Genomic DNA, 25,265 nt, shown 5'->3' with positions numbered 1-25,265 from the left:
CTGGCTTTCAGTGGGTCTTTTCTCAATTCTCATATCTTCAATTTCCTATTACAAACACGCGTCGGAAAGTCACAAGTCGTCTACATAATGGCAAAGTTTTTGAAGGCGTTAACGCTTGTTGCTGCAGTGATGCTTCCAGCTCAGGCCGGAGCAAGCTTCGTCGATAACTGCACCACGTTCAACTCAAACTTATGGAAAAAGGCCGATTGGCCGGCAGGGCAGGGTCAGATGCAGTCTGCCAATGTCAACCCAAGCGGTGGAGGCGTGCTGAACTTTGAGATTCCCGTGGGAACTCATAACGGAGGAGAGATTCTATCCAAGGCAAAATACTCCTACGGCCAAGTCTCAGCGCAGTTCAAGGTCCCAAATCTACCTGGAATTATCTCGAGTATTTTCATGTACCAGGGAACCTCCACTAGCGACGAGATCGACATTGAAGTATATCTGAACAAGGGCAAATGGGAGATTGCGTTTACAGTTTACCGTCTTGGAGTCAACGAATGGTCTGATAGATACTTCCCAACCTGGGACCCAAGCGCCGGATACAATGACTATATGATTGACTATCAAGGGTCGGCTATTTCATTCTACGTCAATGGGGCATTGGAAGCTCAATTCCATACGCCATCGAAGCAGCCATTTAATCCCATGAATATTCAGCTCAACGCCTGGTACCCGGCGTGGTTGAACGGTCCCGTCGCGGCATCTACTCAATACTTTCAAGTCAACCAAATATCTTACACGCAGTCTTGAATAGGGTATGGGGAAGAGTTGTGAATTTTCAACATTGAAGAAATGGGGATACAGAGATTTCCGATGTATATACACTAGCTAGCTTGCAAACAAATTTGATCCGAGTTGTGCTCTTAACCAGTGTCCAATTTGCGTTGTCTACTTGTCGAGTTAGACTTATCATTGCCCAAAGCGCCTTACTTGAGCCGCTCGAACTCTGTGGAAGTTGAATAGGAAAAAAAAGGCATAGCTCTCAAAGATGACAACCGGAAAGGACAAGTGGGGAGAGCATTACTGGGTAGATGCGTTTTACTCGAAACGTAATATTAGGTATGCGATTCTCTGGCATTTATCTTTATGTATATAATAACTTGCATTCTACTCAGCATTTGCATCTATGATATATGGAGAAAGTGACTGATATGTCTGCCAAAGTATTATGTTTCTTTATTTTAACATGCCTTGCTCTTTTGACTGCTTATGACTGTCCTGCGGAAAATAACTCGGACGTAGCAGCATGACCGCTAGTAGTAAAAGGAACGAATAGCAGAGAAATACTTTTCATGAGTTGGTCAGACGCTGTTGTAAGAAATGATAGGAGTAGGAATAGCTTAGCCCTATGAACGTTCTGGCAGGCATCGGACTTATAAAATGATGCCACATTCCTAAACCAGTAATGAGCGACGGCTGATACAGAGCTATCCGGACTTCTCATCTGATAACCCCGCCTTATATCGGTCTGATCGAGTGGAGAGCTGGCTTCAATACGAGTGAACTCATAGGATCAATACCATCCTTCCGGGTACAGCCTAAATACAGGTTTTGGTTATGCATGAAAATTCAAGTGCTGATGCCGGGCAGCGGCAATCTCCACTCTCCGCGCAAAGCTCCAGGTTATCCGCCTCACTGCTCTATGTTGACATATAAGTGACGGATCATATGATATATCCTACGGGACATAGAATAGGCATCGGATATTCCTTACTCCACTATCTAACGACTATTCTTTAGTTATAAATCTAGCTGCTTTCCCGTAAAAAAAGTGTCAGCTGTATCGAGGAGAGGTGGGATATACGAGGTACAATTTGTGAAACCCGCCGTGAAACATTTAGATTTTCCATATCATCATGGTACGCCATCTTCTGCTTGTTACCTGCGCAGCAGGCTTTGGCCTAGCTTCAACGGTTGTAAAGCGCCAATCTCAGACTGCTTCTGTGAATCTGAGTCAAATGCAAGGAGCACCTCAACACTTTGCATCTGGATTCCTCTATGGCATCCCGGATACCCCAAATCAGATTCCCGCACATTTTTACAGCGAAATTGCATTCAATTATGGAAGAGCTGGAGGCGCCCAGCTCCCAGCCAAGGGTTATATGGATGGTGTAGCAGAGTATCGGGTATGTCAACAGCCCCTACAATCTCGATCATTGTTAACGATACGTAGCCTCGTTTCGCTTCGATGTTATCCAATTATAACACTTGCCGCCAGTTCGGTGCTCAGTTCATTATCCTCCTTCATGATTTATGGGGAGCTGATGGATCGGAATCGCAGTCAGACCTCTTTCCAGGGGATAATGGAGATTGGAGCACATGGAATAACTTTCTTAACCAAGTTGTCTCTGATCTGCGAGCCAATAATATGACGACTGCTATCAAAGTAGATATCTGGAATGAAGCGGATGGCGGTGGCTTCTGGCTCCGAGACCGAAGTCAATTCATGGACATGTACGCCAGAACGCATAACACGCTGCGGTAAGTCTACAAGGTGCTCAGAATCTATGATGAGCTCTCTGGAGTAACCATGAAAATAGGAGCATTCTTCCCGAGGCGCAAATATTTGGACCTACGTTTACAGGACAGCCGGATCCAAATAACGTCTGGTGGACTGATTGGCTGAGCATGATTAAGTCACAAAATGTGATTCCCGATGTGTATTGTTGGCATTTAATCCGCCAATCAGGAGGATCTGGTGGCGACGACATCACTTTCTCAAGGGGCGTCTTTGAGCAGTTGCTGCAGCAGTTTGGTCTACCTGACCGTCCAATCAACATTGATGAATACGGCGTAAGATCTTTCATTCCATCGGTATTGAGAACTAGCTAACAAACAAAACTTAGTCTCCCGAAGAGCAGGTTCCAGCCAGTTCGGCTTGGTTCATGGCCCGTTTCGAGCGCAACAATATCCACGGTCTCAGATCTGTTTGGACGGGTGGTCCGTCTTTGCACGACTTCATGACCGATCTATTGGGTAGGACAGGCGCTGGCGTTTACTTTCCCGCTGGCGAATGGCAAGTGTACAGATATTACGGCACAAACATGACTGGCAACCGGGTAGCTACGACTCCATCTGCTGACGGCTTCTTTGATGTATACGCGACTGCAAGTGACCGAGTGAGAATCCTTGGCTCAGCTCATACGCGAACCGGATCTTACACTCTCCATGTTGATGGAATGGCCGATTTTGGCTTTGATACCCATGGTACGGTCAACGTTCAAACGCGGGAATTTCCATTTGCTGGTCTTCGCGGAGAGGTAGATGGACCAATTGACCATGGCGTCACCGCGATATCCTTTCAAAACAACCAATTGATCATACCGGCTACAATTGCAGTAAATACCAGTGCCTACGCCTGGGAGGTTTTTCGCATTTGAAGAAGAGTCGCTATGAGTCGTTCGAGGCGTACCCTTTCAATAGCGACGCATATAGTCTTTCATAATTTTATGCCAAGATATAATTGTTGATCTCAACGTCAGGTATGAGGCCCACGGTGATGGATTGGGTTGGCACGAGTAACGAACGATATTACACCTAGTTAGCGAGACTCAGCGTATCACTCTAGTAATGCATTCCAATCGGCCTTACATCACGATAATGGCACTATGCTTTGCCAATGCGGTGTGCAGTTAGATCATGGGCTTTTAAGCGGCTTTGTTGTTTGCTCCATTAACATCTATGAAACCAGTGTCACGCTGACACTTGCAGTGACACCTTAACCCATGCTTGCCTCAAAGACCGACTGGTTATGCCTTTGGCTAACATAAACTTAAATTTTAAGTGTGTCCGTAAACAATAAAGTTGGCCCATAAGTGATGAGCACAATAACGGATGAGGCAGTTGACATATATTGCTGGGTTGATCTTGTTTACACTAAACACAAGATTTGTAGCCTTCAAGCTTATAATAGTCACCCCTACAAGCGCCAATTATCCTTACAGTCCATTCTTTGACAAGAAACCAAATATCACCTGGTAACCTGCTGTTGCGTTGAGAGATAGTTGAACGACGTGTCCTGTATTAGGCTGGAGATAGACGTCAAGGTCCTTCACATTGGGGTACAAGCCGTGAAGTTGATTCAGATCAAAAATGCCTGCGCATTGACCGGCGCAGAAGGCAAAGTCGTTTTCACCAACAAATATCTGCATTTACGTGTTAGCTTAAAGGGTAATACCCTCGGAATATTTGAGATAGTGCATGGGTAAGGCCTACCTGAAGAGGTCCAGTAAAATCGGCTACAACATCTCCGACCCCAGTTCCCAGTGTCAATACTTCTCCAACTCCCAGACTTGACTGAATATTTTCGTTCCAATAGGTTAACACATTAGGGTCCAAAGTTTCCTTCTTAAAACTATCAGCTTGGAAAGCGGTAAGACTGCCAAATGCCAGGTAGCCGCTCGTGCGGTTTTCGAATAGCGTAGGGTTATGCTCAGGGGCATATGACAGATCAGCTATTTCAACCTTAAGGTTGGCAAATTCACTGTCGATTAAGAAGCCAGTGAGAATCGCGCCAGCACTAAGGGAGCCGTATCGTGCAAGGAACCAGTTTGTGACGATTGACCCATAGGAATGACCCACGTGCACGACCTTTTCGGCTGTATAATTTGCTATGCTACTGTTTCCCCCAGTCTTCTCGGAGGCTGTAACGATTGTGCCGTTTAGAGCGCGCTCTGTTAGAGCACGAAGGACCTCTCCTTGAAGAGGAACTTGGAGATAGTCGTATGCGTCTGGGAGAGATGACAGACCGGCACCAAGGCGATCATAAGCCAATACAGCGTAGCCTTGATCTGACGCAGCTTTCACAAACGAAAGGTCATCCCGTCTATAAGTGGGATCGAACAAACTATATCCGGCCCGTTAGTCATGATACGCACTCGCTAGTTGAAGACATTATACAACACGACTTACCCTTTTGTGAAGCCAACACCATGAGACGCAATTAGGAGAGTATTCTCGCCATTCCGCGGAGTTGACGGAATGCAAAAGTGACCGCTTATTTCGAAGTCTCCACCAACCGCAATATCACCGCCGGAAATTTCGGCGATAGTCAGGGCATCCCACCGACTGCAGATATCACAAATGAAGTTAGCCAACCGATTTTAACAAAGCCGTCGGCCAGTGTATCCCATACTCTCTACTTAGTGTAAATTCGACTGCGTCGACATTGCTATCAACCTTCACTGTGTTGAATTTTGTGTTGTTGGCTTGCGCAGAAACGGGAATTAAGAGCTCAACACAGTTTGAAGCGGAAGCCAAAGCCGAGCTACATGCGGCGATGAGAGCCAAAGGCCCAAGGGACTTGGAAGCAGAGAGCACCATTGCGAATGGTTTCTACAGATAGGATTAGATTTAGAATGGCAGGTAGAACAAGCTTGAGCAAGGGCACAGGTGCGTTGTCTTTATATATTTTCTAAACACCCCCCTGTGACGAACAGTTAATGGCACATGCTGATAATCGACTCTGCATATTTTATAATCCACATCACGCCTCCCTTTCGAATCGTGATACTGAGCCACGTTGTAAGCACATTTACATCTCGCTTTGCCTATTGCAGCTTGCATTTCGACCAGGTGAGTACACAAGTGCTTACGTGCTGAGGGTACACGCGTTAAATGCAAGGATTAGGAGATGTTTTAACATCGGACGGTATCGCTCGCAAGGATCTATAAATACGGGGATGCTTCTGTCATGTCATTTCTTGAGGTTATGAATTCTGCCTGATATGCTGTATCCTGGTAAACCGGCCCGGACTTTGCAGCCGTCTCACCCGCCGTAGCTAGTAGTATAAGAATGACTTCGCCACGTTAATAATATGGAGCGGGCGTCGATGCTTAAATCGCGCAAATATCGACTTATTGACATATTATGGGGCAGATGTTCACAATAATCGACTGTATTTACCTACCTAGTTACGAGATATTCACAAGCCAGGCTTTTGTTAAATTTGAATCACAAAGCATGCACATCTATGTTGTGTATCACAAAGTTCATCTATTGCCGCCAATGAAAGATCTTTGTCTTTAAAATACGGCCATTCAATATGGTATTAACGTTGGTTTAGGAAAAGATTATCACAATCTGGTCGATAACTGACCGACTAGAATCGGACCTTACATGTAAGTTAGATCCGATCGGCTCCACCCGATCGAATCCAACTCTAAAGATTAATCACAGGAGCAGTAAAGTATGATAGATCGACTTCTAATAAAAAAAATTCTTGGTAAACATGAGATGTAACGGGGTAAAAGCAAATAGCGTTTGGTTCAATGATATCGACGGGGTCCAGGGCGATGGTGATGAAGCACCAGATACTGTCGATCCATTGGATGAAATAGTGCTAACCAAAGCTGTGAAAATCTACAGGCATAATTATTCTCTTTCTCCACCGCCCTGAGCACGTCGGTGATGTCTCTAACACTTGGATTGTTGTAAGTATACCGGATTACTTACATGAGTGATGGAACCTCCCATGGTTTCTACTCATATGTACATGATATCCTTGGTGCAGTCTTTTGTGAATGACTGTTGGGTTTCTCCAATACTCTGGCTGGGATGTATGGGCAACGGGGGTGAAAAATATTGTTGATGCAATCTAGCTTCGAATTCTCAATATGCGTACTACCTCGCTGCCCACGTTCAAAGAATTAGTAGGGAAACATAAAGGCATGTAGCTTCATACGTGATGGAATCCTCCGTAATATGCAATTTAAAAATCACGGACGGCGGAAATCCCCCTACAGGCATGATGCACAAAAAGCTGTGACTATTGATCTTCTTATATATTCAAGGCATTCTAGAGCCGTACTTTGAAGACAAGTCCTCAGGCGAGCAATATGTATGACAAAAAAAGTTGAAAGTTTTCTTAATTTGTGTGAACCAAACACAGTTGGCCACTGGTATCTATAGAATTACATTAATAAATATGCAGCCCAGCCGCCGTATCTGTGAAAGCATCGCAGTACTTTTTATCTATCTCCTGACCTTCCGTCCCTCTCCCTGTCTCGGAAACATGACGTATGCCCTCTTTCACCTAGTGAAAGAATGCTTGTCAATATCACTGATACTCTCCGTTTCAACGTATATTGTGTGCTCTTGAATAATATTTCTGGAACTGGAGTTTTCGTCTTCCAACCTTTTCCATTTCCCACCAACAACCGTGGTTTTTCCAGTAGAAGTCAGGTTATCCAGCTGTGTTGAAGGAGCGCGGTTGTGACTTCGACCGGTGCCAGACTCGGCGGCGTATCCGTTGCTTTTATTACCCGAGCGGTTTTTGGATGAGTCGATATATTTGCGTACCAGAATGCGAAGCGCGGGAAGGCAAGCGGCGATGAGAGCAATGCCACTTTCGAGGAGGCACCAAAGGGTGATATATCCGCTCCAATCTATACAATATCGTCAGATGAGTGGATATAGCCGGAAGAAAATAATTGAACTTACACAAACGATCTTCCGTTGCGAGGTAGTATTTTAGATACGGTGCTCGGACAATGGTGGCGGTACTGGCGAGAGCACCGAGCCCAAGGACAAGCATAACAACCATCTTTTGACGGGAGGACATCTGGAGATTGCGGACAATAAAATAAGGTAAGATCGCACAGGTCCAATCTGTGACAATTCCCACCGCTGTCCAGGCGTAACCGATGCGAACAACCACCATGAAATCGCCACAGGTACCCAAAAGGGGGTTCCAATAGGCTGGGACCGGATGGCAGTAGAGGAGAGTAGCGAGAATTCCGATAATCGACATGACACTGGCTATAAAAAGCATTATATAGAGTCCCCAGCGATGCCATTTAGTGGTGGTGATGCGGTTTAGCGTGAACACAATCGAGGCTTTGATGAAAGGCATGGAAAACCCGTATAGCACATTCGAATACATTGCATACTCAGCACATCGTATCATAAGTAGCATATTCAGTTTCGAGTCATGCGAGCCCAGTCCATAGTAACATGCTTCGATGGCAAATATCGCACTCGATAGAAAAGATCCCTACTCGTACACAAACAAATTGGTTTAGGTAAGTAATTGATTGACGTAAGGAGGACGCGGAGTCAGGTATGCCATATCAAGGGGCCTCGAAACAAATACTTACGTATCCTAGAGTAATGAATGTGTCTTCCCAACCCCAAGTTCCTGCAGATTTCTCCATCCATGCTCGAACATATATCCTAAGAGCAATGACAATGGTAGACAAAACTGTGAATATTAGAATTATAATCACTAGAGTTAGTGCCAAACCCGTCGGTGCAATTGGAGGCTGCGCATATGCTTGTTGGGAAAGCAACAGTCCTTGCTGCAAAGGCGTGAGGGAAGCAGTATCTGTTGCCTGAGGAGCCATAGTAACCGTCAACTTGAGTAAAGACACCAGCAACAAACTTGTGGACGCTGGCAGCTCCTATTTACCATTTATCAAGGTGAAGGACAAAATAAGGGCTGAGGATGGATATGCCAGGATGTGTGTATACTTAAATTAAACGATATGCAGTGGCGTCCGCACATCTTTTCCCCCTGAGGGTAGTTACAATTGCCTGAAAATAGACGTTGGCAGGGTGCTGCTTCATGCAGTTAGGTCTTAGTACGGAGTACAGAAGGATCGGAGTGGATGATCTTCTACGTCGTATTCCAAAACTTCGTTACGCTGAGAAAAAGTGCAGGTCACTGGTCTCATTCATACGCATATAACCCGGCTCAGGATTGGGCAGCCCTTCGAAAAGCTCTCAGTCTCACATAATCTGTAGAGTGCCTCTGCGACCAATCAATAGCTGGTAAACGGAAGATGAAGCTATTCGAAGTTTTATAATTATTTGTCCAACATGTCGGTGGGAGCGGAACCTCCCGTCCACACGCGGGCTATGCTCCGTACCATAACCCCTAGACACTTCATAGTACGACGGCATTCTTACTAAACTACAACCTTTGCATGGGTTCTATCCTAGTGCGGAATTAAGATGCCCAGGGGACGGCTGGTGTCGCAACTCATTCTCCTTGACTCCTCTCCACCAGTAACACCTCTGGCTCGGCTTCTGAGGCAGATCGACCTTTGCTATGACAATGTGTATCAATCAATGGAAAAAGATAATGCGTGAGAACGTTCCGCTTTGTACTGCAAATTGATAGATTCTGTGGAATTAAGTCGGATTGGCATCGGAATTATGCCGGGATCAAGTTTGAACCTCGCAGCCAACACCTTTGTTGAAGACTGCTGTTATACCACATTCGTCATGGTTTTTGGTCTATCACATGTTACTCGTATCATTTGCTACTAACCAGTGTAATTATCTCAGGCTAGCCTTATGTTAAGCCTTACACCGACTTTTTCTCTGCTTCACTCGTGTGCCTAGCTGTTTAAAACAACCTACCTTTTAACTCTTAAAAATTTTCAGCTCCCTCACTCCCACTTATAGAGCAACAATTGATGCCTAGAAAACAGCAAGCCTACTGAAGTATCCCTGCAGCTGGGCCGGCGGAACTCCGACCCCCAGGGGCTTTTTACCAGGAAAACCACTGACTAACTGCATTCAATCATGTTTTTGACAGCAAGTTAGGAGTATGTTATCCCAGTTGCCCAGCTCTCGGTATTCCGTCTGCAGGATGAGTTTATATGAGTAATCCCGCCTATTTGAGCCGTGCTCACTGCCAGCCTCGGCGAAATGCGGAGTACCACGAGCACGTCTTGAATTAATATGTCACAGGTATTTTTCTCAGTGTAACGGAACGCTCATCTCAATTCCGGAACTAGCTACTACCTACCGAGCCCGTCTGATGAATCGGCAGTGTTGCTTTCTCCGTACTTTCTTCTTGAACATCCATGGGACCCCTGCAGCTGATCTATCACCAAGTGTCTAAGCCTTTCCCAGTCTGATGCGACTTAGATGGTTCTCCCGTGTTCCCCGTTGTTGGTTCTATGCCCAACTGGAAATTAGTAAATGCGACTACATGAAGATTTATGACAAAAGTATTCCCCGTATTCGGGTACGATGCGTGCATGATATTGAAAGGGGAAACAAAGTCCGGCATGGGTGTTGGTTCGCGTCCCCGTTGAAGTGGTGCCAACGAGGTCCTATTGAAGAAGTACATCATTGGAACCTACCTCTATTTCTAAGCCATCTCTTTATGATAGAACTTGACTCATAACTTTGAGTGCAAGAGCTTTGTCTGAACGTGGAGGCAGCTCTCAAAGTTGAACCGCGTAAAGTCATTCAAGATGTTCGGCAAGTCGGTTGCACCAAGCAAAGTTCCCACGGATATCGTGATTCCTTTTCGTTTTTTTGATGACACGCCGTTATGGAAAGCCTTCATATTGTATTCCATGTTTGTTTTCGACGATGTCCTAGATGCCGAAAAGCTTCGAGACAGTCTCGAGAAGCTAGCAAGGCACGATGGCTGGAATAAACTCGGGGCTCGCATGCGTAAAGATGTAAGCTAGAGCATTCAGACTCAAATTATTGCGTAAAGGAGAAATACTGATGTTACGGACAGAACCAAGGCAATCTTGAGTACCATGTGCCGATCGAGTTTACTGAAGAGCGCCGACCTCTTACATATTCTCATATCACGCACAACATGAGCGCTTCAGATCATCCGATTGCTTCGAAGATACCAAATCCGAGCTCAAGACCCTCAGTCGTATGCGATCCTGACGATTTTCGAGAACTGTTCCGTCCAGAAGGCGGCCCAATTCGCCTCGAGGATTACCTAAACCGAGATATCCCTCAATTAGGCCTGCATATTGTTTCTTTTACGGATAAAACTCTTGTTATTATATATTGGCCACATACTCTAATGGATGCTATGGGCAAGAAAGCTTTGATGGATGCTTGGATGTTGATGCTTCAAGGTCGGGACGACGAAATTATCCCTCCACAGGGCGGCGATGGCGATCCATTGGCAGACTTGGGTAAGAGTCCTACAGAGGCTCACAAGTTGGCAAGTCAGCGCTTGTCAATGTTCGGACTGGCGCAGTACGGAATCAGTAATGTTCTCGATCTATTTCGCACCCAAGAGCATCGCATGGTTTGCATCCCTGGTGCCTTTGTCGAGAGTCTGCGTAATGAGGCAATTGGCGAGCTTACAGCTAACGGCACGGAAGATCCTTTTCTCAGCGAAGGCGATGTTATCTGTGCCTGGTGGACTAGACTCGCCGTCTCCCATCTACCACATGCTACTCAGAAGACGGTTGTTCTGAACAATGCGTACTCTCTACGAAAATCTCTCGAAACGGATTTGCTTCCCAAGGGTGCTCCGTATGTGTCAAATGCAATTGGCTTCATTAACGTATTACTACCGGTGCAGTACATATTTGAGAAGCCTCTCAGTTACATTGCCGCTGCTACTCGTAATGCCATTAATGAGCTCGGCTCGCGTTCTCAGGTAGAGGCGTTTTCCGCTCTATGGCGAGAATCCAGTGGCAAAATCCCGCCTTTCTTCGGCGACGGCAGTATGCACATGATTACATACTCGAACTGGAGTAAAGCAAAGCTTTTTGAGACTGACTTCTCCGCGGCGGTTATAACATCAGGTAAAGAAGGTGGGCGATCTGGATTACCGACATATATACAGAACAACCAATTTGGTTTGGTATTGCCTAATGGTTTTCCCATCATTGGTAAGGATAATGATGGAAACTTTTGGCTTTCTGGATATATGAATAAGGGACTCTGGGGTCGAATAGAGGAGCAGCTTGCAAATGTTTAGAGAGGGTAGCGAGTTTGTCGACAATTTGTGACTTCCAATCTGATGAAGTTCACCAAGTTAGTATTTCTTCTAGATTTAAGAAGGATAGACATTTGTAATAGCGTACAAATGCATGCAGCTAGCATGGGCCTTGGGTAATGATAAGAATACAGGCTCACAGGAAATTACGGTGCATATTTTTACTCTGTCATTTACTACCTTGGTGTGCATTTTGTTATGAAGAACTTGGCATTCCATAAGCGCCACTCTGTGACTTGTGACTACACTTTGCGTGACATAAATGCTTCATTCCACGACGCCAATCTCGGAGAAATTTCTTATATTCAGGTCAATATTTCGGCGATGTCTAGTTGCTAACGCTCTGTGAAGCAGAACCGCTGCCACCCCAGCCTTCAATAGCAACAACTTGGTAGTTCATAGCTCCGAGGTTCATTCCATGCGAAGCCCAGGCGTTAAAGTGGTTCTGAACAGTGACAGTACCACTGGTTCTGGGAGAGTTTCGAACCGAGATGTACTGGTTAAAGGTCGCTGTGCCCTGAATGGAGGGCTCATTAACCCGAGTATTTTCATAGATGGTGTAAGTTGCTCCATCGCTAGTGACAGTTCCCTTTACGGTGCCTTGCGCGGGATAGCTGTGGTTATCTTCCATGATGTAATACTCAACCAGCGGGTTGGTGCTCCAGCCATAGACGGAAAGCAGACCAGTTCCGCTGTTGACACCGAAAGAACCACTGAAGTTGATAGGTCTACATATCTCTTTTGTTAGCGAACGAATTCTTCGAAATCATGGAATCGGAGGCCGTGTCTCTTACGAAGAAGATCCAGTAGTCCAGCCAACTCCGACAACAAAGTCATCTTGGGTGTTCCAGTTGACAGAGAACCCATTCCCAGAGGGAGAATAGTTGACTTGTCCGCCAGTCTGATAGTTTTGATCGTAGTTGATGCTGGCACGACGGCGAACATCATTGTGTGGTCCAAGAACGAAATCATGGACACCACGCTCGGTAATGTCTACGCTGCTTTCAGTGGGACCAAGACCAGTAGGTATCGCCAAAGAACCAACAATGCCGGTGAGGGCAATTAGGAGACTGTTAGGGCCAATCATGTTGATCTCTGTGGAAGTATTCGTGTTTGAAGAAGACGGTGTGCTGGTGGTGAGCTCATACTTTCAACGGCAGGCTTCCACCCACGACTTTATATGCAACTTCTTTCACTGAAAATCACCTTTTCATCACATACCAGACTAAAGCTATGATCAACTTGAGAGAAGTAAACATCATCGAGTGAAGTTGAAAACACACATCGCATAGTCGTATCCTCGGAGCTTGCATTTTGCCTAAAACACACCCTTCAGGTACCGGGTCAAACGGCATCAAAGTGCCGGAACAAAGGGCCATTGAGAAGACGTATACCAATCAATCCTCAGAGTTTCAGCTTCAAATCTCAATTGGGTTCCAAACCCGGCTCTTTGGGCCTCACGCGGCTTCTTCCCCAGATCTGGGGTGCGTCCGGCTAAAGCTGTGGCATTTAGCCCGCCAATCACGTCAACGTGCTTTTCTACGAGTTTGCGGAGGATGTGGTATTTTGGTGGATCACACGGCATCTCTGCTGGGATTTGACATTGAGGGGCCGCGTTTCAGAAGCAAATACACATGAGCAATCAAACATCATTGGCAAACAATGACGTGGTCACAAGGAAAGAACAAGTGCCTTCCATATCTGTTAGAAGATACGTTAAGCGTCGATTATGAGTAGCTGATCTTTATTGTTTTGGGCTGCCTCATATGGATGAAGCGTCTTAGATCTACATAAGGGCTCCAGCATTTACGGCTAGTTAACTAGGTACGGTGGAGAGATTCAACGAGGCATGCCGTTAGGCCGCAACTCAGTCCAAATCAGAGTCTTTTAGTACCGTATATACAGCTGGTGAGTTATGCGGCTAGTAAATTTGTATCATAATAATGTAAGAACAATGTCAGGCATAAAGGCGTTGGCCCCATTTGCCATGACTGGCAGACGTAGTTGCCCATACCGAACAGCAGCTCTCTCAAAATGCAAAATGGATTCTTAAATATGCGTCATAGACATATATGCGACTCATAAACTATGGTAAGGTCTGTTGATGGGGTGATGACAATATTGATATAAACTTGTTTCACCACACCTCATGCCTTTCTTCCACCAACCTGACTCACTGAGCCTCACTCCATCTACTCGTTATTCAGATGAGATCAGTATAACGCGTAATCCGGTGATTTATTATTAACATTTTATTTACGAATAAATGCATCCGTTAACCCAAGGGCTAAAAGGACAGCATATGGAGATATCGCTGCGTTGATAGCGGAATTGGAAAGGATCGGCTACATGCTCGCTGAAGAAGAGGGAGAGATGGAGTCAGCTCCATTCAGAACCGGCAAAATCTATCCGAAAACTGAAAGTCTCATGATACAGGCATCTAATTACTGTAGCTATGTGTTTGATCTTTCAGGAACAGTGGATATCGTTGGGTAGCGGTAGATGGGCCGTTCCGTGAAACCTGACAAGTGCGCAAAAAAACGGCATAGATCTGCCGTACCCTCCAACGTTAATCTGCCCCAAGGGATTATTCAAGTGAAATCTTTAAATAGGCATAATCCCAACCCCCAAAACAAAAACTAATTCAGCCTAAATACTGGCCGTTTACTAAGTCATTCGAGGGGCTGAATTCGTCTACCAAGAATGTATGACAAACTCTCAAATGGTATATCCACGCGCCCTCGGAGGATTTTTCGCTAAGGAAGAGTCATGTCTCATGAGGGCTCTAACTCATCTTTCTTTATACATTTCCAAGACCAACCTGCGTACAGATTGCAACACTTCCCCTCTTTTATCATCAGACATAGCGAGATGTGAGTTTTTACCACTTGGTAGTTTTCACCATTGATGCATGGATGCCATCACTTTATGACATGGCATTATGCTTCGGATAGCCATGACATTTTTGGTGGCCTTCCAGGTCCCATTTCCCCATCCATGTGTCAAGATATTCCGTTCATGATCTAGAGTGTCAGTTAGCTTTGGATTGATTCCCCCAAACCGACCAGCTACGAATCTTTAGATATATGCAATAAGCCTGGCACAGAGGTTTCCGTTTGAGAAACTCTCTCCTGGGAACACTGCGAGACAACAAACTGCTTGCGATGGTGGGTTGAAGACGTGAGTATCATTCATGCCCATCTTTAATACACATATTGCGTACATGTTGAGGTTATTTCTAGCTGGACATAAATTTCAGGTTGGGTTTAAGCAAATATCTTAATAATGGCGCTTATAAACACCGAACACGGTAGCAGCTGGGACTCTGGGAGAGTTTCAGAAAGCAGTATCCCGGTAAAGAAAAAGATAGAAAAGAAACTGTGTGTACAATTTCCTGTCTTGAAAACTGTGAGGGAGAGTTGAAGAAGGAGTCTTGTGCCAGTCAATGAGTAGCTGGATAACATGATACGTATGGAGAGGTCTTTAATATGATGGTTGTTTCCTTGGTACTTGAATGGCATGCTTTGTTAGTAACATAGCTATAGAACGTGCATAGTTCACTCTTGGCACAACTTTGGCCATTTATATGTTTAAAAGTAGCCTTGAAGACAAAAGGTTAGCGTCAACTTACGTGAGACGATGATGGACTTGTTCTTACGCCTAACTGCAAGAGGTTCTCGGTCTTTTCTTCAGTTTAAGCTCATATGTGAGGTTTTACTCGCTACCATCAATTCGTTTTGTGATATGAGGTTGGGCTGTAGGATATGGTTGTTTACCTGGGTAATAGCCGATGTAATAGCCGAAAATGATCATGCAACTTATAAGTATGCAGTCATCTCAGCTAATACGCCAAGAAGTTGATAGACATGAAGATCGTGTACCGCACTTTAATGCCGAATCTTCCCAAACTTACAAACAGAGGGAAAGTCTGTGGAAATGGCTAGGTTACCCGCCCATATTAAGCTCGTGGTTGGCATATCCAATGAGGCTCCTCTCCATTGCACCGCTAGAGATAGCAGGTACACAGTTCATTGGACCAATTCTATTCGCCGAAGCAAGCTCCCCGCTACTGATGATAACCTTATTTTAACCTTGGGGGTCGTGGCAGGTATGATCACTTTACGGGAAAAGTTCCTACCAGAGATCTCGTGTTGTATTCCAAATGGAACATTTCATGGAAGGTAATGCGTTAGCTGCAATGGCATATCGATTGCAAATTAAGTAAATCACAGCTAAGAATGACTCAGGGTTAAATGCAACCTGTCTTTCCAACTTCGTAAATTTTTCTACCCTAAAGAAGGCGGAGGAGGGTTCGGTAATTGCAATCTGTGCGTTTATCGGGGGATTATCTCTGCAGCAATACTCAAATATCGGGAGTCGAGAATGTTTTGGTAACTATGACCATGACCACGAACAGGCAGCTATTCTTTTTGCAAAGCCGCGGCTAATAGTACCAAACTAGAACCACCCATTGCAATTACCAGAGGCTCCTCCGATTCGAGAGTCTCCTAGAACATTGCTAGCCTAAACCTCGAACGCGAAGAAGAATATATGCTTAGGTGCCGCCGGTTGTATCATCACCGCCGAGATTTAGAAGATATATCCACTTGAAATGAGTAAAACCAGCATAGATGCGGCCAATACAGGCAGAAGCTTGATCCAAGACAACGCGCGGTGAATTGAACTTGCAAACTATTGGAGACTCAGTATCAGGTCATTGCGCGCCAGTCACCATAGATTGTTCAAATGCATGGCAGAGTCAACTAGACAATTAGCCTATAGGCTGTTCACATAGCTAATTTTAACAATCAGATCAAGCCTCCCGAAATGATAATGTGGTGTATCTCATTCGGTATATGTAGAGAGCATTCTACTTATTAGTTTTGATGGAAACGATGCAAGTCTCAGTTATACATGCCCATTTAGCCCGGTTGGGTTGATCGGTGTGTAATTGTACATGAATTATATACCGTGTGAGGTAAACTTGGCTATAGTTCTTTGTCAAGGATCTTCATATTTATCCACTGCTCTACGTCCAATAGACGCTTGAAACGACCACTTTGACGGGCAAAAAGCTGCAGCTCGGTCAAGTCTTTTCCAACTATGCTTGTTGAAATGATGGGTTATATGATTTATATATCACTGCCGGCCCGATACGCTGTTTGTCTGCATGGGTTGAGGTTACATGCGAAGCATAAAAACACCGAAAACGACCCGAGAAGTGAGGCGAACGCGGGGCGCATCTTGACCGCTGGACATGTGGCATGCGCTGGCAGAATATACATACAACGATTCTATTTTCGCTGGTAATGTCTCGATATTTAGAAATCAACCTTGGCAGCAAAGCCTCTTTGCTTCTTACTTTGGTAGTTTTCCATCATCGCCTCTTCTTTGACACATAAGTAGAATCAGGTTGGATCATCACAAGGTCAATGAATGTAAAACGCAGTTCTCACCTCAGGTTTCGCAAATATACGTGGAGAATATGTAACACTCTTTTGTAATTGAGCTACTCCCAAACAGATTTTACAACCGAAGCAGGGTAAATGATTGGCAACTCCGGCTCAAATCATGCAAGTCGGAAAAGTAAACCGACATGACGGCGCATTAAAATACCGAAGCACCGACATGCTTTGACGGCCCGGGAAAATACGCAAGCATCGGATTGGTGCGCTTTTGGTCTTTAATTTGCGGCTGTAACTTCAAAGGAGATCTTATATAAAGAAATCGGGGTTTACCTACTTATAAACTCGATCGGATGCATCGGGCACCAAGCTGGTTGGTGGAAAGATGTGGGTATAGGGGCGATCATATGGGTTTTTGAACAACAAAACACTTGCAAGCATTTGTTTTTCCCCCTATTATTGTCTGACGATGCCCCTATAAAGTCGCATTTCATGCTGTGGAGGTCCCAATATTGCATAGTCTTCATAAAGTTGGGTTGCGCTCGTGAAACTCAACTTCATAACGGCGGCAAATATGAGGTCTCGATCCTGAACTAGAGACTACAGCCTGTTGTCTCCAACAGCCTGAGATCATAACAGGGAGTCTATAATACCAGGGTTGACATCTATATAACTATGCCTGATCCCCATTGTCAAGTACCAAGAAGCTGAAAAATCATCGACTCATCAAGATTTAGAAAACCTTGCATCAAAAAGTGTATACAATATGACCAAACTATCCCTTCTCCTCGGAGCGCTCACAGCATCGGTCTGTGTTCAATCCCATGCTCTTCCTCCTCCTCCCAGTGTCACCCAAGCACCCAACCTTGAAGATCGAGCTACTACTTGCACCTTCTCTGGTGCCAATGGAGCATCTTCGGCAAGCAAGTCGCAGAAGTCATGCGCTACTATTGTGCTGTCTAATGTTGCTGTCCCTTCGGGCGTGACTCTGGATCTTAGTGACTTGAATGATGGCACCACGGTGAGTAATGATATAATGACAAAGATAGACTCACCATAAGGAGTACAATGATACTAATTAGACAACTTTTGAACATGTAGGTCATTTTTCAGGGGACGACTACTTGGGGCTACAAGGAGTGGTCTGGCCCTCTGCTCCAAATCGAGGGCAATGATATCACCATCCAGGGCGCCAGCGGCTCTGTTCTGGATGCCCAGGGCTCCCGTTGGTGGGATGGTGAAGGCAGCAACGGTGGCAAGACGAAGCCAAAGTTCTTTGCTGCCCATGATCTAACCTCTTCATCCATCACCAACTTGAACATCAAGAATACGCCTGTTCAAGCCGTCAGCGTGAATGGTGTCAACGGACTAACCATCACGGGAATGACAATTGACAACAGTGCTGGCGACAGTGGAGGCGGACACAATACCGATGGATTTGACATTGGCTCTAGCTCGAATGTTGTCATTAGCGGAGCCAAAGTGTACAACCAAGATGACTGCGTTGCTGTCAACTCTGGAACGGTAAGTCACTTTCTATGAACAGATCAATCAGGAAACTTACGGGAACATTTGGCTAAATTGTATAGAACATCACATTCTCTGGGGGTCTTTGCTCTGGTGGGCATGGATTGTCAATCGGTAGCGTCGGCGGCCGATCTGACAACACCGTTCAAACGGTTACCTTTAGTAACTCGCAGGTTACCAAGTCGGCTAATGGTCAGTCACTTGGAAAGTCTTGTTTCAGGATAATTGACTAAAAACTCTACAGGCATTCGTATCAAGGCATCCGCTGGCGATACTGGAACAATCAAGGGAGTGACCTACACAGGTATTACTCTGTCATCCATCACGGGGTATGTCACCGTCCAAATCATCAAGTTCAGCTCATTACTAACTGTCGCTCACAGATATGGTATTCTTATTGAGCAAAACTACGATGGCGGTGACCTGCACGGAAGCCCCACGAGTGGTATCCCCATCACCAACCTCGTACTCCAGAACATCTCTGGAAGTGGCGGTGTCTTATCAAGTGCCAACAACATCGCCATCGTTTGTGGAAGCGGAGCCTGCTCTAGCTGGACCTGGAGCAACGTCGTCGTCACTGGAGGAAAGAAATATGGCAGCTGCCAGAACGTTCCAAGTGTTGCTGCCTGTTAAGCGTGGCTCGCCACAAAGCTTTGGCAGAATCACCCACAGCTACATGGTTAATGTCAGCGTCTATCCGTTGACAACGCAGTGACTACACTTATTTTAGCCAACATGATGCATTCTTTGATCCTGCATTTTAACAATCTCTTCAATGTCTATGTATTAGTCCAGTGTCTTCCTTACCTCTGCAGTCTCTGATGTAGTGTGCTTGTGAAGAAGAACAAAATCGGTACAGTTGTAATTGAGCCATTGAACCCAATCGGTATTGTCAAATACTTATAAAATGCTCGCTCTTACCCAAAGGCTCAGGTATATGGATATCAGAAATGTGCCATCACTCATAGACTCCTTTGGTAGATTGTAGTTTACTAGGTACTTGTCGTAGTGTACCGTCGCCGAATATATCGATCCCCAAGGGTTCAAAGCCTATCTATGATATAGTGATTCATCATTTTATGCTTGCACAAGCTGTAATTATATGGAACAAACATTGGTTGAGTTCTTAATGTGAATTGTCTTAGTGGAGGGTTGCTACGAATTGCCAATACTTATTCATTGAAGTGATTTACCTGTTGCTAAGATAATCTACAGGTGATTCCCATCACTCATTCGAGCAGAGCCTAGATGTTTGAAATGGTAGTAATGCTAATCAAGGTCTCTTTCAATGCTTATGCTTGCTATAGCGTATCTTTAAAGGATTGTCAACACTTTCAGATAATGTGCGAATACAGTCTTACTAGAGATATGTTCGAACCACAGGCAGTCAGAGCAAATGACTGAAGATGCATCACACCTCACTAATTGGAATATAAGAACCAATTAGACATTTCACTTATTTCTGCTAATGGGAATACTTGATACGTGTTTCGTCTGGCATAAACGAAGAATTCACTCTGGGCAAGGTTGTGTGACTTCTTCAAAATTGATAATGTTAGCAAGAAGGTAAAAGTTCTTTGATGATGTCGGTAATCTTTTGGGGATTCTCACACAGCGTAATCAAAAAACTGTCAACGAATGGGCATCGTTAGATTATTTAACAGTTTAGGTGTCTAAAAGTCTCACCAACCGGTATTTCAACAAAATCATGTGATGAGTTTTGCTAATCAGGAAGCAACGCGCGCAATCACTCTTACATGAGTTACAACTTACCGGCCGTATGTGGTGTGAGGATGACGAGTTTGCAACCTTGAAACGTATGTACTTTTTCTGCCATCAGGATGGATGGGTCGAGTAAGATTTTAGAGCCTTTGAGAGGAGGGGGAACCACATGTTAATGCTTTTGATTCTAGACTAATAAAAGGCTATATAGTATATGCAGTGTTGCAACCGAGTTAATGGATATGCGGGAAATAGTTTCCTAAACTGGAATCCATTGTGGGGAGACAACCCAAGGATATCCAGATATGGACTGCAGCATTTACCAGAAATGATTCAAATGTTGTAATCATGTCATGATACGCAGTAGAAAAGAGCCTTCTTCACCCTGCTATGGTGAGGTATAATCGGTGATCTCCTGACAAAGTATTTGATTAGTTCCCACAATTACCACCTCATTTGTTTGCGAATATTCTACTCTTTCTAAAGTCGAGCTGACACTCTACAACAGTTCGAGGCATTCCAGTATCTAATGCACGTGTCATCGGCGAGCGCTCATATCTTGTTTCCCTGAGTCAACATGCATATATGATGACCCCAGCGAGGGAACTTTTGGCTAAAAATTATCGGCTATTTCCATTTCCAATAGTTGAAAGAGTATTCGGAAGTTGCAAGCATTGTGTAGTCGGGACTTCGGCGTGGGTTTTCGTGCCATAAACTCTTCTTCTTCTTTGTTTGACTTTTGCAGAAGACCAAGATTGGCAAGTCAACTGCATGCAGTTAGTCTGGACTGTAATCATGATATTGGCGCAGCCAAACCCGGAAGGTGGATCAAGTGCAATATAATGCATGTAAGCTCTAAGAATATCGAGCACCCCTCGACAGGTCTTGACCCTAGAAGACGAGGCTGAGATGTAAATATTTCCGAATGAGTCCGATAGAATGAGGGGTGTCGTCATCAAGGCTTCTGCATGATAGTACGGGCGTCTCTCGCCAACGCCCACGCGTGATGCATCTCCCAGCGAGTCACATTGTGTGTCCGTCTTCTGCCAAAGTTGTTAGTGCCATGCTAGCACGAGTATATTTGTCTAAAGCTAAGAGTCCTAGAGATTTTCGGAGGCCGCACGGGTCGTCGGACGATAGAACGCCATGGTAGACCATAAATCGCCGAGTAATTGCCATGATTCATTTTGTTCTCTCCTACCCCTCCTGGGCATTGCTGGGTTTATTCAAGGGCGAGCGGGTTTGGTCATCGCGGGATAATGCTCTCGCCCGAAATTTCCTCAAGAGTCAAGACTATGATTCCCCTGTAGGATACGGCAGCCGGAATGCGACCCCCCCTGAATACATATTCCTTGGCGTATCTACCGCCGCAACCCATCCGTTTAGAAGGCACTTTATGTGTGTGGATTCTTTGAAGATGCTTATATACATGGACGTCAGTAACCAAAACATGACACGTAGTAATCCTTTCCCAAAACGCAAAATGATTCGTCCAAATGCGTTCGGGGCATAGGCTAGGAATAGCATCACTTGAGTCGCTGTATGACAGTGCTTTAAAATAGCAGTCAGAGTAGTTTATCCACGAAGCATAGAACCTTAAGCGCCTCTGAGCCTCAATATGAAACAGGGATATTAGATATGCCTACAAGTGGTTAGTTGGGCACGTTTTGCATCTCCACAAGGGACCTAGACCATTGCTTAATATGGAAACTACAAGCACAAACTCGTGAAGGCGGATTCAGCTATTGGTCCTGCAGGACAATGGAGTCTCATGATGTTGCGGGCATATTCTGCCCACCATGACCCAATTTGTTTCAAGGGTACGATAACCATCTGGGCATGCTTGTCTTACTAGTATGCCATCAACTCTCCAATGAGGAATCCCAGACGCGCGGCTGAAGACCAATTGCCCACCTTTGCCCCCGCGGCTCCTCCGTAGAGCATGTTAGTATTCGCATAGCAGCATGAGCAATGCTCATATCGACACACCCGGCAATCAGCCTTGGAACTCGTCCAAGCTTATGGTGATGCCGGTTTGCCGACTCACGTAATGACTCTTTTCCCATCATGTACTCGATCATGGAACCGCTACTAGTAGGAACACGCGCCTTACATGAACCTTGTGGGTGTGTTGCGCCTACACTATCTTAATAGGTTGCTTCTTTGAGCTTCCTTTTCGAGCACACGCTACAAACTTCACGAGATGGAAAAGCTATAAAGGGACCAGTTCCCTTCGTGATCGACAATATCCTCTTCACCAGTCAACCCAGACAACTCAGCTCAACAAAGACCAAACAACAGCCTTTCATCCTCGAACCATCTCAACCGATACAATGGCTTTCAAGACTATCTTCGTCGCCGCCCTGGCTGCTCTGCCTGCCGTCTTCGCCTCCCCCATTGAGCTCGAGTCTCGTGCTGGCTGCAAATACAACGGTGGCTGGCAGAACTTCCCCAAGATGAGCCAGTGGCTGCCCTGGACTGAGGTCTTCAGCCGCTACCAGCAGGACATGGTCAACGCCGGTTCCACCTGGGACGATGTTGGCCGTATCAACGTCGCCATCAGCAACGCCGCCGCCACCATCGGTGTTGACGAGCGTGTCATCCTCGCCATCATCCTCCAGGAGAGCCACGGTTACGTCGGTGTCCAGTGCACTGGTAACAACGACTGCGGTCTCATGCAGTGCGAGAACTGCCCCTCATTCCAGGGCCAGCACGGCCTTCCCCAGGTATGTAGACATTTCATATACTCCAAGTCTCATTTGCCCTTTTTGCCTCTAACACTGTCAATAGTCTTCGACCTCTGCCATGATCAACGGTGGTACCCAGCACTTCAAGGGCAACTTGGAGCACTGGGGCAACGCTTGGGCTGAGTCTACCATCTACCCTGCCCTCCGTGAGTACAACTCCGGCAGCGTCAACTCCGGCGATCTCAGCACTGCTGCTGGCGGCTTTGGCGTTCCTTGCTACGTCGCCGACGTCGCCGGCCGTATGCTCGGCGATGTCTTCTAAGTCAACAAAAAGAAAAGGAGGAACGGAATATGAAGCGCGATGGCCTGGAATGATGGAAATCTCCGCGGCGTTGCTTGCTTCTACTCTTGGGTTTACATGTCTATATTTGCCTACATGTCTATATTTGCCCCCTGTGGCACTTTTTTAAAGCCTTTTCCTAGAGGCCGTGTCTATATCTAGGATCAACGTATATATATTATCTTTCAGTCAATTATTCTTGCCCGGTCGTTGTTCGTGATGCCTCTTTCGTGCGTGCACAACCCTGAAACATATATGAGGACTGTGAACTACTAGCCGAAAGACGTTCGACCATCCAATTGATCGGTGGTGGTGAAGCAGCCGAGAAACACAAAGTGTCAATCAACGATGGGCGCCCCCCTGCCTGATCTAAGAAGGAACATTTAGCTAATTACTAGGCTAACAAGCCATCATCTATCCTTGGCATGCACCATGGGCGTTAATTCGGACGGCAATATCCTCCGTACGGGAATATTGTCTTACTGCCAAGAATAACTGGCATATCGCTTCCGAAGCAGTTTTCTCAGCGTCGGACTCCTCGGTGAATACAAATGATGCCGGAATCATGATGAGTGTTGGAGGCCGTATTCGGGGTTTGCCTTTAAGTAGCTGCCTATTCTGGTGATCAAATCAAATTGCAAAGTTTACTTGGATCGTGTACTCGTAGCGCTAAGAAAGAAAATCCACGTTAAATCAGGGGTTTTTGTTTTCTCCCCGCCAAATTCTGTTAAGGTTGAGCCAAATCGCAGGGCGGACGCATTCGATTAGTTGGGACCGCGGCTAACTGACGCAGTCACATTGCACATCTTGGCCAATCATCTCAACAGACAGCAGCACATATCTTTAGAAGCAACAGACAGTTCCCATCATTTGGAGCTTCCTATTCGATGATAGGTAAGCTGACGGTGGAGTCGTTAGTCTCGAGAAACGTCCCTTTGAAACGGGCCGAGCGGCATCAGGGATCTTTTCTTTTGACACCGACGAGAACTTCAACTGAGCTGCAGGCGTTCATGCGTGCCCTTGTATGATGCTCAATGGGGAGTCTCCGCCGGAGTTTGCAATCAATCTTGGGTCATTTGTTTGCCTCGGGCGCAGCCAAGTCTAACCAACCCCGGTCTGAGGTTCAAACTTGTTCACCCCGCAAGCCAAAGGTCCCAGTTGTCGGATACAGCAACTCAATGTTGTGTGTTTTCTAAACCTAAAGTGAAAATCGTTGCTCTCAAAAGAATATCTACCAAGTGCCCAGTTTTGATCTAAGATGGCAACGTTATAAATGCAGCTTTAATCTTATAATAGTCTACTTAAAGGTTTTGATCCTTTGAAGGCTTTCGGGACGATCTCCCGGATTTTCATTACAGCGGCTATTCTCGTTATGCCCCGCTCTACTGAGTATCCTTCGTTGCATTGTAGGATCTTCAGAGACTTTTTCTATTTACAGCCATTCTCCAACAGTACACAAATGCGTGAAACTCCATTGTCAAGTAAACTTAAAACAGAAGGTTGTATCACACCCAATCAAGTTTTGTCGATTGCAGTGGTATATGTGTTGTGGTGGGAAAAGGTCATCGTAGTCAATAGTAGTGCATCAATGTGAGTGCTATCGCCATCTTCTGCACTTGTCAATTTACTCATCACGCAGCGTTAAGAACACACTACCAACGCCATCCAAACATTTTACTTCTGCGCAAGGGTGCATGAAACTCTCAACAGACTAACAGAATAAGCATCTCACGGATGCCGCGCCGCAATGCCATCGATCGACATGTTAGACACGATTTAAGTGCATGATCAGCGGTCAGATCACCACAACCACTAACGTCCAGTTTTTGTTTCAGACAAACACGATTTGGTGCATTAGCATCGT

General features: G+C 45.5%; 8 protein-coding genes across 8 annotated transcripts; 5 read left to right on the top strand and 3 right to left on the bottom strand.

Moving 5' to 3' along the window:
• Positions 1-87: 87 nt before the first annotated feature.
• On the top strand, positions 88-753 carry Triagg1_9034 (CAZyme family GH16; the record flags this gene model as incomplete). The annotated part of the gene is made up of 1 exon (XM_062903947.1): positions 88-753. One exon carries the CDS (start codon positions 88-90, stop codon positions 751-753), a length of 666 nt encoding a protein of 221 aa, XP_062751978.1.
• Positions 754-1,961: 1,208 nt separating this feature from the next.
• Triagg1_9033 (CAZyme family GH39) lies at positions 1,962-3,383 on the top strand (the record flags this gene model as incomplete). The annotated part of the gene is made up of 4 exons (XM_062903946.1): positions 1,962-2,129; positions 2,177-2,484; positions 2,544-2,796; positions 2,850-3,383. 4 exons carry the CDS (start codon positions 1,962-1,964, stop codon positions 3,381-3,383), a joined length of 1,263 nt encoding a protein of 420 aa, XP_062751977.1.
• A 558-nt stretch (positions 3,384-3,941) lies between these two features.
• Triagg1_9032 (uncharacterized protein) lies at positions 3,942-5,325 on the bottom strand (the record flags this gene model as incomplete). Its single annotated transcript, XM_062903945.1, has 4 exons — positions 3,942-4,148; positions 4,219-4,849; positions 4,915-5,070; positions 5,138-5,325. The coding sequence occupies 4 exons, from the start codon at positions 5,323-5,325 to the stop codon at positions 3,942-3,944; spliced, it is 1,182 nt and encodes a 393-aa protein (XP_062751976.1).
• A 1,708-nt stretch (positions 5,326-7,033) lies between these two features.
• On the bottom strand, positions 7,034-7,886 carry Triagg1_9031 (uncharacterized protein; the record flags this gene model as incomplete). Its single annotated transcript, XM_062903944.1, has 2 exons — positions 7,034-7,389; positions 7,445-7,886. The coding sequence occupies 2 exons, from the start codon at positions 7,884-7,886 to the stop codon at positions 7,034-7,036; spliced, it is 798 nt and encodes a 265-aa protein (XP_062751975.1).
• Positions 7,887-10,212: 2,326 nt separating this feature from the next.
• On the top strand, positions 10,213-11,702 carry Triagg1_9030 (uncharacterized protein; the record flags this gene model as incomplete). Its single annotated transcript, XM_062903943.1, has 2 exons — positions 10,213-10,425; positions 10,488-11,702. 2 exons carry the CDS (start codon positions 10,213-10,215, stop codon positions 11,700-11,702), a joined length of 1,428 nt encoding a protein of 475 aa, XP_062751974.1.
• Positions 11,703-12,048: 346 nt separating this feature from the next.
• Triagg1_9029 (CAZyme family GH11) lies at positions 12,049-12,807 on the bottom strand (the record flags this gene model as incomplete). Its single annotated transcript, XM_062903942.1, has 2 exons — positions 12,049-12,448; positions 12,515-12,807. 2 exons carry the CDS (start codon positions 12,805-12,807, stop codon positions 12,049-12,051), a joined length of 693 nt encoding a protein of 230 aa, XP_062751973.1.
• Positions 12,808-17,891: 5,084 nt separating this feature from the next.
• Positions 17,892-19,285, top strand: Triagg1_9028 (CAZyme family GH28; the record flags this gene model as incomplete). Its single annotated transcript, XM_062903941.1, has 5 exons — positions 17,892-18,146; positions 18,227-18,649; positions 18,715-18,844; positions 18,897-18,981; positions 19,036-19,285. 5 exons carry the CDS (start codon positions 17,892-17,894, stop codon positions 19,283-19,285), a joined length of 1,143 nt encoding a protein of 380 aa, XP_062751972.1.
• A 3,422-nt stretch (positions 19,286-22,707) lies between these two features.
• On the top strand, positions 22,708-23,383 carry Triagg1_9027 (uncharacterized protein; the record flags this gene model as incomplete). The annotated part of the gene is made up of 2 exons (XM_062903940.1): positions 22,708-23,100; positions 23,165-23,383. 2 exons carry the CDS (start codon positions 22,708-22,710, stop codon positions 23,381-23,383), a joined length of 612 nt encoding a protein of 203 aa, XP_062751971.1.
• Between the last annotated feature and the right edge of the window lie 1,882 nt (positions 23,384-25,265).

This window comes from Trichoderma aggressivum, assembly GCF_033847375.1.
Source record: "Trichoderma aggressivum f. europaeum strain CBS 100526 chromosome Unknown scaffold_048, whole genome shotgun sequence".
NCBI lineage: Eukaryota > Fungi > Ascomycota > Sordariomycetes > Hypocreales > Hypocreaceae > Trichoderma > Trichoderma aggressivum.
The sequence above is the reverse complement of the archived record's forward strand: the minus strand, read 5'-3'. Positions and strand labels throughout refer to the sequence as shown.